The 16,659-nt window shown below is 42.5% G+C and overlaps 1 protein-coding gene and 1 long non-coding RNA gene across 2 annotated transcripts; one reads left to right on the top strand and one right to left on the bottom strand.

The window, feature by feature from the left end:
* Nucleotides 1-299: 299 nt before the first annotated feature.
* Nucleotides 300-6,253, top strand: Krt5 (keratin 5). The gene is made up of 9 exons (XM_015493399.2): nt 300-1,230; nt 1,795-2,009; nt 2,789-2,849; nt 2,957-3,052; nt 3,197-3,361; nt 3,709-3,834; nt 4,083-4,303; nt 5,094-5,128; nt 5,580-6,253. Exons 1-9 carry the CDS (start codon nt 682-684, stop codon nt 5,882-5,884), a joined length of 1,773 nt encoding a protein of 590 aa, XP_015348885.1. The 5' UTR covers nt 300-681; the 3' UTR covers nt 5,885-6,253.
* On the bottom strand, nt 4,310-14,783 carry LOC125616676. Its single transcript, XR_007347420.1, has 3 exons — nt 14,773-14,783; nt 5,590-5,600; nt 4,310-4,458 (listed from the first exon to the last, which is right to left on the bottom strand). It is a non-coding gene; the product is annotated as an uncharacterized LOC125616676 (long non-coding RNA).
* Nucleotides 14,784-16,659: the final 1,876 nt, after the last annotated feature.

Genomic DNA, 16,659 nt, shown 5'->3' with positions numbered 1-16,659 from the left:
TATGCAGAAAAGGACTGGACTCTCTTTCTCCCTCTGGCACATACACAAGCTATAAGGCCTCAAAAGAATCGCCTTTCCAAGAGCTAAAGTCCCTGTAGCAACTTCCCACCTAGCAAAGTGTTAGAAGAGTATATCACTGCCAGGTGGGGGACTTGCTTTGTCCCCCACCTCCTCCACTGATGGACAGTGTCCCTGAAGCTGGAAGGTCAGCATGCACTATGCTGAGATGGTGAACAGTGTCCTCAGTCCGCCCTAGGACAGTGGCCATGGCCAAATGCCCCCTTACTTTCTGCAATCCTTCTTGGGCTGTCCACAGCCCCCAGGCCCCATGGTGAAGAGAGACTATCTGGCAGCATGGCCGACTTACTGCCAAGAGATCAGTGCTGCAAGGCAAGGTTATTTCTAACTGAGCAGAGCCTGCCAGGAAGAAAGCATTTGCACTCCGCACCAGAGTGCAGGTGTGAGGGGTGAGCTCACAGCTGCCCCCCGGGCACGCCCAGCCCACTTAATCATTCACAGCCTGACAGCTCTCCCGCCCAGCCCAGTTCTGAGGGGATAAAAAGGGGCATTGCAGTTCCTGGGGAACAGAGCCACCCACTGCGTCCTGCTGTGCTCTGTTCTCTCCAGCACCTCCTGCCCCACTAGTGCCCGGTACTCTTGCTCCACCAGGAACAAGCCATCATGTCTCGCCAGTCGAGTGTGTCCTTCCGGAGTGGGGGCAGCCGCTCCTTCAGTGCTGCTTCTGCTATCACCCCGTCTGTCTCTCGCACCAGTTTTACCTCCGTGTCCCGGTCCGGGGGTGGCGGTGGTGGCAGGGTCAGCCTTGGGGGTGTTTATGGAGCAGGTGGCTTTGGCAGCCGGAGCCTCTACAATCTGGGGGGCTCCAAGAGGATTTCCTTCAGCACTAGCGGTGGAAGCTTCAGGAACCAATTTGGTGGTGCTGGAGGCGGCTTTGGCTTCAGAGGTGGAGCTGGCAGTGGATTTGGTTTTGGCGGTGGAGCTGGTGGTGGTGGCTTTGGGCTTGGTGGCGCAGCTGGCTTTGGTGGTGGTGGCTACGGGGGCGCTGGCTTCCCTGTGTGCCCCCCTGGAGGCATTCAAGAGGTCACCATCAACCAGAATCTCCTGACTCCTCTGAACCTGCAAATCGACCCCACCATCCAGCGGGTGAGGACCGAGGAGCGTGAGCAGATCAAGACCCTCAACAACAAGTTCGCCTCCTTCATCGACAAGGTAAGACATGATCCTTTCCAAAAACCTGCTGAGAATCTTGAATAAATGCCAAAGAAGGAGGAGAGAGGGAAGAATTTTCAGGCTTTGTGCAAATACCTTGATGTTTTGTAGGGGTTCCCATTTGCTCCTGAGTCCTGCATTTGGGGGCCCCTTTCTTAGTTGGACTGGCAGCCAGAGCCTGATTCTCATTCAAAGGTGATCCACGAAGGGCTCCATGATTACTATTGCAGAGAGAGACAAGCTCTGTGCCCCACTGTAGCACGGCTGAGGCACAGGAAGGCAGATGTGTTCACCTGGTGGCAGCCCGAGTACCTTCATGGCCCTCAGCACCAGGCCACCCACAGCTCCAGCCAGCTCTTCCAGGTTTTGCCTAGGCCCTGCAGGATGGACCCATCTTCCCTAGAAGAATGAGGCTGGGTACTTCACTCTGGACCTCCCTTCTGAGACCCAGGAGGGCAGGGCACATGGAAAAGTTAAGGGGACAGCAGGTGACATACAAAAGTGAAGAGAACATGGAAACAAGAAATGCAAGCTTTTCTTTCTTCACACTCTGCTCCCCTCCAGGTGCGCTTCCTGGAGCAGCAGAACAAGGTCCTGGACACCAAGTGGACCCTGCTCCAGGAGCAGGGCACCAAGACTGTGAGGCAGAGCCTGGAGCCTTTGTTCGAGCAGTACATCAACAACCTCAGGAGGCAGCTGGATGGGATCCTGGGGGAGAGAGGCCGCCTGGACTCAGAACTGAGGAACATGCAGGACCTGGTCGAGGATTTCAAGAACAAGTGAGTCAGGGGTGGGTGGAGACAAGGGCATTGATATCTTCTTTATCTTGGTATCTTCTTTATCTTCTTGATCTGTACCAGATCAGTTTTGTAACCAAACTTCTGCTTATGCCTTCACTAGATGCATATACCTTCTATAGATAGCTACAGTACTTAAAAAGAAAATCCTAGAATCCCAGTCCATGTTTAGAAAGTTCCAACCCCAGGCTAAGTTAGGCACTTAGCCAACAGTCAGAGCCACGGGCACAGCAGCCTTGATACCACCTGGTGAAATGTGCCAGCCTATCATCCTTGGTCCCTGGGCTTTCCTCCATAGTCCTCCCGAAATATACAGCATGGACTTTTGGTGGCTTCCCTTCAAAGCAAGAACTGATCATGTAACCCAATTTGGAGGCTCAAACAATTTCCTTAGTCATGTGAACCAGCTACTTCAGGGTTTTGTTTATGTTTTTAACGGCTCTGAATGCTGACAAAATCACTAGAAAAGCTGACAATATATGATGTTGAAGGGAAACAGCATGGCTTTTCCACAGGAATAGTCTAGAAGCAACTGAATTATAGTGATAACAGACTGAGTACCTGGTAGACAGTTACAGAAATGGCAGCATCCTAATAGGTAAGGACCTTGCCCAGGGCTCACACTACCCCATCCACTCCCTTTCTGCCTATGAGATACAAGAAGTCCTTTCCAATATGAAAGTAGGCTCACATTGTACAATAAAGACCCCTCCAGTGTCCCTCATTATCTGGTAAATTCTTCCTGTCCCTTTCACCACCAGGTATGAAGATGAAATCAACAAGCGTACCACCGCTGAGAATGAGTTTGTGATGCTGAAGAAGGTGTGTGTGGTGAAGGGAACCTGTAGTTTGGGGCAGTCACTCTCCTGGGGTGGAGTCATTTAAGTCAGGTGGACGTTTTGTGATGCCAAACACTCCCATTTTCCCAGGATGTGGATGCTGCCTACATGAACAAGGTGGAGCTAGAGGCCAAGGTTGATGCCCTGATGGATGAGATCAATTTCATGAAAATGTTCTTTGATGCGGTGAGAAACTTACCTAAATTTTTTTTATATGTGTGGTTATTATTTTTTTTCCTCAAGTTTTTGTCCCCCAATAAATGGAAGATTTGAATGGAACTGACATTAAAAAACACAAAATCAGATGACTGACTTCAAGTCTCCCTGCAGGAGCTGTCCCAGATGCAGACACACATCTCTGACACATCCGTGGTCCTCTCCATGGACAACAACCGCAGCCTGGACCTGGACAGCATCATCGCTGAGGTCAAGGCCCAGTATGAGGACATTGCCAACCGCAGCCGAACTGAAGCTGAGTCCTGGTACCAGACCAAGGTGGGTGCTCTGGCAAATGTCTCCGGAGTGAGGGGATGGAGCTGTGTCTCAGACTCTAGGCCACGACAATGCTAAGGAGGTGGCTCCTGAGGCTTGCTGAGGCCAATTGGTTGAGTTATGGGAACAGTTATGGTTACATTTTCCATACAAACTCAAGAACCTGGAAGAGAATGTCATACCAGTGTTTCTAGGAGACCAAAGACACTAGAGAAGAAATTATCTGAGACCAATTTCACCTGAATCAGCCTGACCCATGCCACCTCTTGGTAGTTCCTGTCTGTGAACTTGGAGAAAGTGCTTTCCACTCTCATGTAACAGGATCTTTCTTTTTTTCCTGGTGGCCCCAGTATGAAGAGCTGCAGCAGACAGCTGGCCGGCATGGGGACGACCTGCGCAACACCAAGCATGAGATCTCTGAGATGAACCGGATGATCCAGAGGCTGAGATCTGAGATCGACAATGTCAAGAAGCAGGTAGGATGAGGTGAAAGAGGGCAAGGAAGGGGCTTTGAATGGGAGACATATTTTGTGTTCCTCTTGCTAAACACACACACACACACACACACACACAGCAATGTTCTATCACCCCTCATGACCAGGATAGATGCACCAGTTCTCTCTGGAGCTCCAGATTGATTTGCTTGACCTAGAATGTCAAAAAGAGACACCCCAGGGCCCAGCTCAGTTACACAAGTGTCCCCACTCTTCCTTTCCCCTTGCAGTGCGCCAACCTGCAGAACGCTATTGCTGATGCAGAGCAGCGTGGAGAGCTGGCCCTCAAGGATGCCAGGAACAAGCTGGCAGAGCTGGAGGAGGCCCTGCAGAAGGCCAAGCAGGACATGGCCAGGCTGCTGAGGGAGTACCAGGAGCTGATGAACACCAAGCTGGCCCTGGACGTGGAGATCGCCACCTACCGCAAGCTGCTGGAGGGCGAGGAGTGCAGGTGGGCTGACTGTGGGCCCAGGATGGCCTCCCATTTGATGAAGTGGAGCTTCTCCACTACAGGGTGTAAAACACACACACAAGTGACCACTGTCATGTGTATGATAATTATACACCACCCACCCATCTCAACTGACACATGAGCATATTGTAGGTCTCAACTCACTTTTCTGGCTTATTCCCCACTACCAATATCCTTGAGTGCTGCCTCCCTCCAATTAAGTAATTTCAGAAAAGTGACCTGAGTATTGTCCTCTGCCTGCTTTCTTTCATGGCTTTGGAGACCTCAGTGCCCGTGCCACACCCACCTTCATTCTAGTCTTCCTGATTCTTTAAGTACTTCCTCCTTCAGGAAGCCTTTTCTAATTATTCCAGCTGAGCTAAGCTTGCCTGCCTTTGGATTCTCAAACTACTCTAGTTTCTTGAATCTCGGACACTGTCCATTGCCTACTTTCTGTCCAGGCCGAGTTCTATCACAGAACGTAAGCTCCTCCAAGGCAAAAACTGCTGTGTGCGTACCCTTATTTCCCACAACCACTTACTCATGCTTTTGGTAAAATGGGCGGAGGACAATATGAATTATAATCTTCTTTTGACAATCTGTTGTCTGGTTAAACCCTGTTCATTGGAAAGTCCCTTCAGAGGGCTCCCGCTTCCTCTAACTTCATGGTCTTTTGGGGGTGCAGACCCTAGCTCTGGAATGACCTCTAATCATAACTATGGGATGTAGCCACATAGACTAATGCTATCTTTGGGGAATTTTTAATTCATTCCAATTTATTTTCTTTTAGACTGAGCGGAGAAGGCGTTGGACCAGTCAATATCTGTAAGTAACTTTGAGCAGACATTCACGATGATGATAATATAGGATACCTGGTGCTAACTCAGAATCCTGCTGTTTCTAGACACCAGACATTTCCTTCCCCAATATCTGGTTATTTAACACACCTAGTGAAAAGCAAGTGATGCAGGGGACAGAACATAGATTAGGACATGAAGCAATGTAGCTTGTGTCTTTTCTCTTAAAGGGGAGGTCATGTGGCATATACATTTTGGACCCTGTACCTACCTCTGGAGTACCTAGCGCCATGCTTTCATCTTATGTCCACCTGCTTTCTGTTGGGGATGTTAGCTAAATGACAGTTCTTCTGGGCCTCTTGTGTGCTTCTGTAAGAGCGACCAGAGGTAGTGCTCCATAACTGGCAGGATCAAACAGGCTGGCCCTGTAGAATCGATCTGAAGATCAGTAGTCTCACCCATTTCTCCTTTCCCTGCAGCTGTCGTCACAAACAGTGTCTCTTCTGGCTACGGCGGTGGCAGCGGCTTTGGAGGAGGCAGTGGCTTTGGAGGAGGCCTTGGTGGAGGCCTCGGCGGCGGTCTTGGTGGAGGTGGCGGTGGCAGCTACTACTCCAGCAGCAGTGGGGGTGTTGGTCTGGGCGGTGGGCTCAGTGTGGGGGGCTCTGGCTTCAGTGCAAGCAGCGGCCGAGGGATGGGAATGGGCTTTGGCAGTGGCGGGAGCAGCGGCTCCAGCGTCAAATTTGTCTCCACCACCTCCTCCTCCCGGAGGAGCTTCAAGAGCTAAGAAGAGCCCACTGCAGGTCACTGCCTCCCAAGGGCAGCCCCAGCGATGGAGCCGCCTCTGCTAGGCAGTTGCCCAAGCCAAGTTTTCTCTTTTTCTGGAGAGTAGTCTAGGCCCAGTCTACTGCAGAACCACATTCTTTGTTTTCTGGGAGGACCCAATTCCCAGTCTCTGGTCTCTCGTGTCACAATTCTATATTTTGCTTCAAATCAGTGTTTAGTTCCCTGTAGTATGGTCCTTGGGACATGAGAATCCAAAGTTTTCCACCATCTAAGCCAGCAAAACAGAATCCCCACCCCAGTGCCCACCCCAATTTTAACCTGGTTCTGAATACCTCCAGAGTGTGTTCAATAAAATGCTTTTCTAATATAAGCTATGGTGCAGAATTGTTTTTTCCAGGTCTTCCACCAGCCTAGAGAGCCCTGAGGGTCAATCTGTGTAGATGTGATGGTCATTTAATGGTTCACAGGGAGGACAGTATATCTTGGAGGGATAGTAACCATCACAGATGGTCCAGAGACTCTATGAGGCACTAGGGGAGGTTGGTAAAGCCTCTGCAGTGGAGGAATCAGTGCACTGCACCAATGAGAATGTCTAAGATTCATTGCATCTTTGACAGATTTTAGAGCTTTTTGCCAATTCGCAAATAAGGGCACTTAAGTAACATTGGTAAATGAAAAAAAAAATTGTTGTCTTCCTTCCTTCCTTCCTTCCCTCCTACATTTTGGTGAGAGAGAAATTCTCCTGCTCATATTTATAAATGTCTTTCTCCAGAGACCTTCTAATCAGTATCATCAGGGCAAGGAGTCTCCCCCATGGAAATAGCTAACTCCTTGGTTGTGCCACAAAGATACCATGTGTGTTTTCCCCTGTAGCCCAGAGGATGAGGCTCTTTTCTTGTAACAGAGGTTTAGGAAACAGTAGCAGCAGCCGAGGTGTTTTATAGGACCCCCCAGCAAGTCACCCAGCTCTAGGAGTGTGGCCCCAGCATGCTGCACAGTAACTGCTCTTCCTCTGCATGGACAACACTTGATGGAGCCATATCCAAATATTGCACAGGTTGTCAATCTTTTCCCTGCACATTCCATAAAATGAGGGCCAGCACCTGCTTGAGACACACAACAAATGGTCATAGGTTAAGAGTCATTCTCCTGAGTTTAGCATCAATCCTAATTTAACTGGGATTGAGAAACACAATTCAATAGGAGACACACAGACAGGTCTGGGCTGAGACACGGGACTTGAGGCCACTCTCAGAAGAACTCCAATGCCATACTCCTGTCCCTAAATGCTATTTACTGAGAATTCTAACTTGGGTCCGTCACAATCTAACAGAGGCTTAGTAGAACTTGGTAAATGCAACAGAAGCAACACACTCAGAGCGCAAGCTCACAGCAGGCAGCAACACAGCCCCAAGAGGCCACCTGCCACACAGCAGTTCCAAGTGCAGGCCCATTGGTAGACACACAGCCAGATGTCAGCCAGGGCAAGAAAAGAAAGACCTCAGTGCTGGTAAAGTTTGGGAATGATAGTTGGAGGGGCGGTTGCCAATTCTCTAAAGTCACCCTAGCCCTAAAGCTTCTGCCTAGTGACCTGCTAAGCAGCAAGACCTTTGCTCAGCGGCAAACACTCATGAAAACGTGTTCAAAACTGGACCAATGACAAGCAACAACTCGTCTTCATCTGTCAAAGAACTGAGGTTTTTGGGCAAACCACTACCCTACCAGATTGGAGAGACAGACAGGCAATTTTAGAGAATCCCAGCTTACCAGAGCAGAACTCGCCATAGGAACTCAGACCTGGCAGGAAAACCTACACTGTATGTGTCAAATTGTTGGTGACTCAGTGTGGCTAAGTTTTATAGTTAAAATTCCAGGGTATCCCAGTCTTAGGGGAGCACTCCTACTTTTGTTTGACTTCCAGGGTGTCTACTGTGTCCTCACAGTGAAGATCAGAGAAAAATCCCCTTATGCTTCCAGCAGGGGGAGTGGAAAATGAATCATTTTGAACTAGAGCATTCTGTTTTCCACAGTCTGCCCTGTGTATGAACTATTTAGCCACAGCCTAACCTGCCAAGGTCTATCAGAGCCCAATTTACCTGGGGTAAGGAAAACGAGAAAGAATACAAAACAAACACTAGGGATCACTGTTATCAGAAATATCGAATCTGTTTAATGGGCTCATTACAAGACTGGACATAGTTGAGAGAAGAATTTGAGTTTGAGGATACGACAACAGAAACTCACAAAACAGAAAAGAAAAAAAAGACTGAAAAACATAGAACAGAATAAATATGCAGAAACTGTGGCTGCAAGAATATACAACAACAAAGGGTTCAATATGTGTGTAATGAAAATACTAAAAGAAAAAGACTTAGGGAAAGAGACATGAGATGTACTGGAGGGAGTAATGACTGAGAATTTCCTAAAATTAATATCAGACTTTACATAACAGATCAAGGAAACTTAGAGAACATTAAGCAGGAGAAATGTAAACACACACAGGTTCATGAAAGAATGATGCCCACACATATTTTCAAACTTCAGAAAATAAAAAATAAAGAAAAAAAATCCTGAAAGAAACCAGCCGGAGAAAACAGATTCTCTATTGAGAAGTAAATGTAAGAATTACATCCACCTTCTTCATAGAAATCATGCAAACAAGAAGAGAGTGGAGTAAAATATTTAGGGTTGAGAGATAAACCACCAATCTAGAACTCCATGTCTTCTAATTTATTCTTCAAAAAGTGAAGGAGAAATAAAGGCTTTTTTAAAGAAAAGCAAACATCAAGGGTATTTGTTGCCAGTGGTCCTGCTGTGTGAGAAGTATTAAAAAATGTTCTTCACAGAGTAGGAAATGATGTAGGTTATAAACTAGGATCTACATATAGAAAGGAAGCACATTGCAGAAGAAATAAGTAAAACAAAGTTAAAGTTTCTTTTTACTTGATCTAAAAGTTTGTTCAAAATTATAATAGCAGCAATGTCTTCAATGTTTACATCTATGTGGAAGTGGAATGAATGGCAGCAATGACTGAAGGGATAAGAGGGAGGAATTGGGATTATTTCATTATTACAGGTCTTTGCAGTGGTAGAGTATCATTTGTAAATACCCTTGGATTAGTTGTATATGTGTGCTCAAACTCTAGGTGAACCACCGAAAGAAGTGTTTTTCAAAAGTATGATTGATATACTAATAAAGGAGAGAAACAGAATTATATAAAATGCTCAATTAAAACCTTGAAAGGCAGAAAAAGACAGGTAGACAAAATCAGGGAAAAAGAATGAGGGCAATGACCAGAAAATAGCAACAAATACAGGGTATAGTCATCCAGCTCTCAATGATCACTTTAAATGTCAATGATCTAAATGAACCAATTTGAAGATAGAAATACTCAAAATAATTTTTAAAAAATTCCGGCTATATGTTGTTTATAAGCAGCCCACTTTAAATATAAAGATATGTATAATTAAAAGTAAATCAGTGGATTAAGAGAGAGCATTCTAACACTGCTCAAAAGAAATCTGGAGTAGCTACATTGTTAATTTCAGATAGAACAGACTTCAAGCCAGAAAGGTTATCAGGGATAAAGAGGGACATTACCTAAAATAAAAGGTCAATTCTAAGACATAACAATCCTAAATGTGTATGTACCTAACAACAGAGCAAAAAAATATATAAAGCAAAAGCCAACAGAATGGCAAAGAGAAAAGATGAAATTTCCATTACAGCTGGAGACTTCAATATCCTCTATTTTCCATTTTTTCTATTAGAAAATATTCATATTGATTTTCTTCCTTTTCATTTTAAACAACATAATAATTTACATATATATGAGGTAAATATTATGATATTTTGATATAGATTTATAATGTATACTGATCAAATCAGGTTAACCTGCATTTTCATCTCCTTATCGTTTCTTTATGTTTGGAGCCTTCAAGTTTCTCTCTCCTAGTTCTTCATAAAATATGTAATAGGTCATTATAATCTATAGTCACCTTGTTAAATTATTAGGGGTGTGCCCTGGAAGGGTATGTTTAGTCCCTGCCTCCCCCTGCCGCCCCTGCTGCTTTCTCTGTCTGTCTCCTGGGTGTCAGGAGTGGAGCAGCCTTCCCCTTCCATGCCTTTTCATCATGATATTCTGCCTAAACAATGGAGCCTGCTGACCACAGACTAAAACAGTGAGACAAAATAAATCTTTCCTCTTTAGAGTTGTTTCTCTCAGGTATTTGTCACAGCAACAAAAAGCTGAACAACACAATAGGTACCAGGTTTCTCAGTACCATTTATGAAGAGTCTGTCCTTTCTTACACGTTTCACTGCCTTTGTCAAACTAACAGTTGGCTATAGATGCATAATATTGATTTTCTATTAGAAAAGCAGTCAATCAACTGTGTATGATTAAATCTTTAGAGTATTGCATCCATCGAGAGCAAGATACACATCCTTCACAAGTTCATATAGAATATTTGCCAAGATAAGGCACATTCAGGGAAATTTATGCACTGGACACATAAATTGACAAGAAGAAAGATCTAAAATCAATAACCTATGTTTCACCCTTAGAAAACTAGAAAAAGAACAACAAAACAAATTCAGAGTAAGCATAAAAAAAGACATAATAAAAAATTAAAGCTGAAAACAATTAAATTAAAACAGGAAATTGATAGAGGGAAAACAAAGTATTGAAAAGCTTTTTAAAAATTTTTTAGTATTGATTTTTTAGTTTTAGGTGGACACAATGTCTTTATTTATTTTTATGTGGTGCTGAGGATTGAACCCAGTGCCTCATGCATGCTAGGCAAGCACTGTACCACTGAGCCACAACCCCAACAAGCTCTTTTTTTTCAGAAATATTAATACAATTTATAAAGTCTTTCAAGTCTAAAAAAAAGAGAAAAGACACTATAGATCCTATTAAAATGTTATTAAAGAAACACTATGATTAGCTTTGCCCATAAATTTGATAACCAAGAAGAAAGAGACCAATTACTTTTTTTAAAAAAAAATTTAGTTGTAGATAGACAATATCTTTATTTATTTATCTTTATATGGTGCTTAGGCTCAGACCCAGTGCCTCACACATGCTAAGTGAGTGTTCTACCACTGAGCCACAACCCCAGCACCCCCGAAAGAGACCAATTTCTTTAAAGACACAGTCTGTTAAAAGGCACACATGAAGAAGCAGACAATTTCAATAATCTATTAAAGAAATGCAATCAGTAATGATAAACGTTCCAAAACAGAAAGTGCCATGCCCAGATAGGTTTACTGATGAATTGTACCAAACATTTAAGGAAGAAATTACACCAATTCTCTATAATCTGCATTTCCTATCTCATTCTACAAAGCAGCATCATTCTAACCCCCAAACCAAAGACATTGTAATAATAGGAAACTATGGACCATTATCTCTCATCAACATAGATGTAAAACCAACAATGCCTAAAAAAATTATATTCATCACGACCAATTGAAATTTATTCCAAGAATGTAAGCCTGGTTTGGCATTTGAAAATCAATTAATGTAATTCTTCGCAGTAACAGGTTAAAGAAGATTATAAATAGGTGTGCAAAAACATTTAGCAAAATTCAACAATATTCATAATAAAAATTCTCAAAAAGCTAGGAATATTGGAGAACTTCCTCAATTTGATAAAAAGAACATCTACAGAAAACCTACATTTGACATCATATTTAATGGTGATAAACTAGCTTTCACCCTAAGATTGAGAATAAGGCAAGAATGTCCCTTGTCACAACACTTCTTTCTCTTTCTTCCTTCCTTCCTTCCTTCCTTCCTTCCTTCCTTCCTTCCTTCCTTCCTTTCTTTCTTTCTTTCTTTCTTTCTTTCATTCATCAAGCTGGGGTTTAACCCAGGAGTACTCTACCACTGAGCCACATCCCCAGCCCTTTTTTATTTTTTGTTTTGAGACAGGTCTCACTAGGTTGCTAAGGCTGGCCTTCAACTTGTGATCTTCCTTCCTTAGATTCCCAAATTGCTGGGATTATAGGCGTACACAACTGTGCCCAGCTTCACAACTCCTTTTCAACATCAGCTAGAAGTCCTCCTGGTAAGTATAATAAGATAAGGAAAAAAAATAAAAGTTATAAAACTCAGGAAAAAAATAAACAAAAACTTGTTTGAGTAGCATGATTGTCTGTGTAGAAAACTCTAAATATTAAAAAACAAATTTCCTGAAGCCAATAAGTGATTATAACAAGATTACAGGATAGCATATAAAAGTTAATCATTTTCCTGTATGTTAGCAATGATTAATTGAAATAAAATTTATAGCATCTATTTACATTACAGCACTGCAAAAAATTGAAATAGTTTGTATAAATCTAACCTAATGTGCACAGATCTTTATGAGGGAAAACTGTGATGAAAGAAGTCAAAGAATAACTAAAAAAGTAGAGAGAAATTCCATGTTCATGGAGAGAAAACATAATATTACCAAGATGTCAGTTCTTCCTAACTTAATCTATAATTAATGCAATCCCAAATTCCCAGAAAATTATTTTGCATATATTGACACAGAGATTCTCAAGTTTATAAGAAGAAGCAAAGACCTAGAATAGTCCAGCACAATATTAAAGAAGAAAAAAGTAAGAGCTCTTACATAACTCAGCTTCAAGATCTACTATGAAGCTAAAGTAGTCAAGAGAGTATGGCATGGTGAGAGAATTGACCAACGGGTCAATGAAACATAATATAGAACCCAAAACTAGCCCCACAGAAAAATAGTGATCTGGTTCTTCACAAAGAGGCAAAGGCAATACAATAGAGCAAAGAGAATTTGCACCAGATGGTGCTGGAACAACAGATATCCACTTGCCAAGAAATTAATCTAGACACAGACATTATTCCTTCCACAAAAATTAACTCAAAATTGATCATAGCACTTAATGTAAAATGTAAAATTATGGTAGCCCTAGAAAGAAGAGTTTATGGTTTGGATCTGGGATGTCTCCCAATGTCTCAGGTGTCTAGAGGTGGGACATTTAGGAAGTGATTGGATTGTGAGGGTCCTGGTCTCATTAGTGGATGTTATGGTTTAGATGTGAGGTGTTTCCAAAACCTCATATGTGAGTCAATGCAAGAAGATTTAGAAGTGAGATGATTGGGTTATGAGAGCTTTAACCTAATCAGTGAATTAACCCCCTGATAGGGATTAACTGGATGGTGACTATAGGCAGGTAGGGTGTGGCTGGAGGAGGTGGGTCCCTTTGGGTGTGCCTTTGAGGTTTATTTTGACCTTGTTGAGCAGAGCTTTCTCTCCGCTTCCTGGTGCCATGTTCCCAGCTGCTTTCCTGTGACACACAGCCATGGTGTCCTGCCTCACCTCAGGCCCAAAGGAATGCAGCCAGCCATCTATGGACTGAGACCTCTGAAACTGTGAGCCCCGGAATAAATTTTTCCTCCTTAAAATTGTTCTTTTCAGGTCTTTTGATCACAGCAGTGAAAAGGCTGACTAAAACAGCAAATTAATCCATTGATGGCTAAATGGACTACTGAGAGGTAGGACCTAGCTGGAAATGGGTCACTAGAGACATGCTCATTATATTCTCTTTGGGCCTTTTTTCCTCCCCACACCCCACTTTCCATCTTCCATGAGCTGAGTAACTTTATCCGCCACATCTTTCCACTGTGATGTTCTTCTCCACCTCAGGTCCAGAGCAATGGAGACAGCCAGCCATGGACTTGAACCTCTGAAACTGTGAGCCAAAATAAATATTTCCTCTTTAGAGTTGTTTTACCCAGATACTTATCACACCAATGCAAAACTAACTAACCCCGAAATGTAAGAGAAAATCTACATGATTTGGGGTATGGAAATGACTTTTTAAATTACAATATCAAAGTATGAACCATGAAAGAAATAATTGGTAGATGGGACATCATTAAAATTGAAACTTTTACTCTGTGAAAGAAAACGTTAAGAGAATCAGAGTCAAGCCACAGAGTGAAAGAAAATATTAGTAAAAGACGTGATAAAAGATATAGACTGTTACTGAAAATGTACAAAGAACTCTTAAAATCCAACAATAAGAAAGAAATTAACCCAATTACAAAGTGGGCCAAAGTCCTTAAAAGATACCTCATTGAGGAAGGTTTCTATATGACAAATACACATATAAAAGATGCTCAATATCACACATCATCAGAGAACTGCAAATTAAAACAACAATGAGGTGTCACCATACAACTGGCAGAATGGCCCAAATCCAGAACATTGGCGAGCTATGGAACAGCGGGCTCTCATGCATTGCTGTGGGGATATAAAATCATACAGCCACTGTGGAAGAGTTTGGTGGTTTCCTACAAAACCAGACATACTCTTGCCATACAATCCAGCAATCATACTTCTAGCATTTATCCAAATGGGCTGAAAACATATGCCAGCAGAAAAACTTGCATATGACTGTTTATAGCAGCTTTATTCCTAATTGCCCAAACTTGAGAGCAACCAAGATGCCCTTCAGTGGTGAATGGATGAACACATTGTGGTACATTCAGACAATGGACGTTAGTTAGCATTAAGAAAAAATGAGCATCAGCCAAGAAAAGACCTGGAGGAACCACAGATACATATTATTGAGTGAAAGAAGCCAATCTGAAAGGCTGCACACTGTATGATTCTAACCATATTGTATGCTGAAAAAGGCAAAACCATTAGAGACAGTAAAAAGATCAGTGGTTGCCAACTGTTAGGGGAAGGAAGAGATGAATAGGTACAGCATAGAGGAGATATAGGTCAGTGAAACTATTCTGTATGATACAAATGGTAGATACACATCATTATATATTTTTCAAGACCTATTGAATATACAACAACAGGAGTGAGGCCTAATGTCAATTACGGACTTTGGGTAACAATGACATGACAGTGTAATAGATTCATCAGTTGTAACTAGGCACCTCTCTGCTAGGGGATGTTGAGAGTGGAGAGGCTATGCATGTGGGGCAGAGGATATATGAGAAATTGCTGTACTTTCTGTAGAATTTTGCTATGAACCTAAACTTGCTTTAAAAAAAGAAAGTGTCTTTTTTAAAATGGTACAACTACTTTCAAAAACTAATATACATTTGCCTTTTATGCATCAATTCCATTTTAAGCATTTACAATAAATACTTAATTAAATGAAAATATATGCCCACATAAATGCTCATAAGTATATTGATCTCTTTTATTCAAGGTAACAGAAAATTGGAAAACTTTTAGGAACTTATCAGGAGGAATAGACAAACAGATTATGAATTATGGCATATTCATATAATGAAACACCACTCAGATATAAAGGAGAATGAGCTGCTAATACCCCCAAATCCTAACAGATGTCAAGAACATTTTGTTGAATGAAAATTTCAGAATATATATATCACTATAATATAAATAAGATATATACTGTATGATCCTTAGGTGCAAAAATCAAAACACTATTTGCTGGGCCAAGCAGAATTCATGGGGAGGGGTACAAAGAAATTTTCTGGAGTAATGGGAATATTCTGTATTTTGATAATATGTGAGTTAGAGAGGTGCATGGATTTGTCAAAATAGACTGAACTTTATACTTAATATCTGTGCATTTCTCTATATTCAAATTGTACCTCAAAAACCAAAATTCCATTTTAAATATGTGATAGATTACTTTACTTTCATTTCTGTTGTGGAGACAGAAAGAAAGCAGTGCTTAGCAAATCAACCATTTCTGCCCAGGGTCCAGACTTTCTCAGCCATGTATGTTCTATGTATATCTGGAAAAATCTAGACTATTTCCCTAAAGTGGCTGAGAGAAGGGCAGGGGAAAGGGGAAGGGTATTATCAGATGCCCCTGAGGCCTTGCTGGCAACATTAGTTCCACAGACTTGCCAGAGTTATCAAAGATCTGTTATTAATCCCAACCCGAGGCTTCAGGTGAGATCATAAGGGATTAAAGATGGATGCAGCCATTAAATGCCAAGAAATCTCAAAACAGATAGTTAGAGGCTTGTTTGCTGTCTAGGATTTTTGTACTATAAGAGTCAAGTGATTTTGACTTGATTTTTGGGGGTAGGAATTACTCCAAATCATCCTTATTAACCAGACATTTCTCCTTTACTGAAATAAAGGGAGTTTAACCCAAACCTAGATATGGTAAGACATGGTTCCCAAAGACTGCATCTCACCCAGTCGCTTTGATTGTCTAAGCCAGGTGTCTTGTGTATCTCACTGGGGAATCATTGGTATATTTTTCCCTTACTACATTTAAAAAATAAGTCACACAATAAAGTGAGGTGGGCCCTATAGTGCTAAGGAAGTGGAAACCAGAAGCTCAAAGTGGACAGGAATAAGAAAGGCGATATGACTCTGAGGAAAGCATCAGAGAGAAAAATCAACTATTCCTGCCCAGGGTCCAGACTTTCCCAGCCATGTATGTTCTATGCCTATCTGGAAAAATCCAAGCTAGTTCCGTAAAGTGGCTGAGGGAAGGGCAGGGGAAAGGAGAAGGGTATTATCAGATGCCCCTGAGGCCTTTCTGGCAACATTAGTGTACCCTAGTCCTCCCAGGTACACGCTGACCTGGTTCTGTCATTGAGCTCATCCCTTGCTACCTTCCCATCCTCTCTAAAGCACTCTTGTCACTCCAGCATTATCTCCTACCCCAGATCATCAAGATGCCTCCTTCATGAGATATGTTGCTCTTCTTCCAATGAGTAGTGTTCCTGCATCAATCAGGTAAGCCAAGGGCTGTCCTCTCCTTCCAAATATGTCCTCAGCCCTTAGCCT

The sequence above is a fragment of the Marmota marmota genome, unplaced genomic scaffold (genome assembly GCF_001458135.2).
Source record: "Marmota marmota marmota unplaced genomic scaffold, marMar, whole genome shotgun sequence".
Classification (NCBI taxonomy): domain Eukaryota; kingdom Metazoa; phylum Chordata; class Mammalia; order Rodentia; family Sciuridae; genus Marmota; species Marmota marmota.
This window is presented reverse-complemented; position numbering and strand designations above follow the sequence as displayed.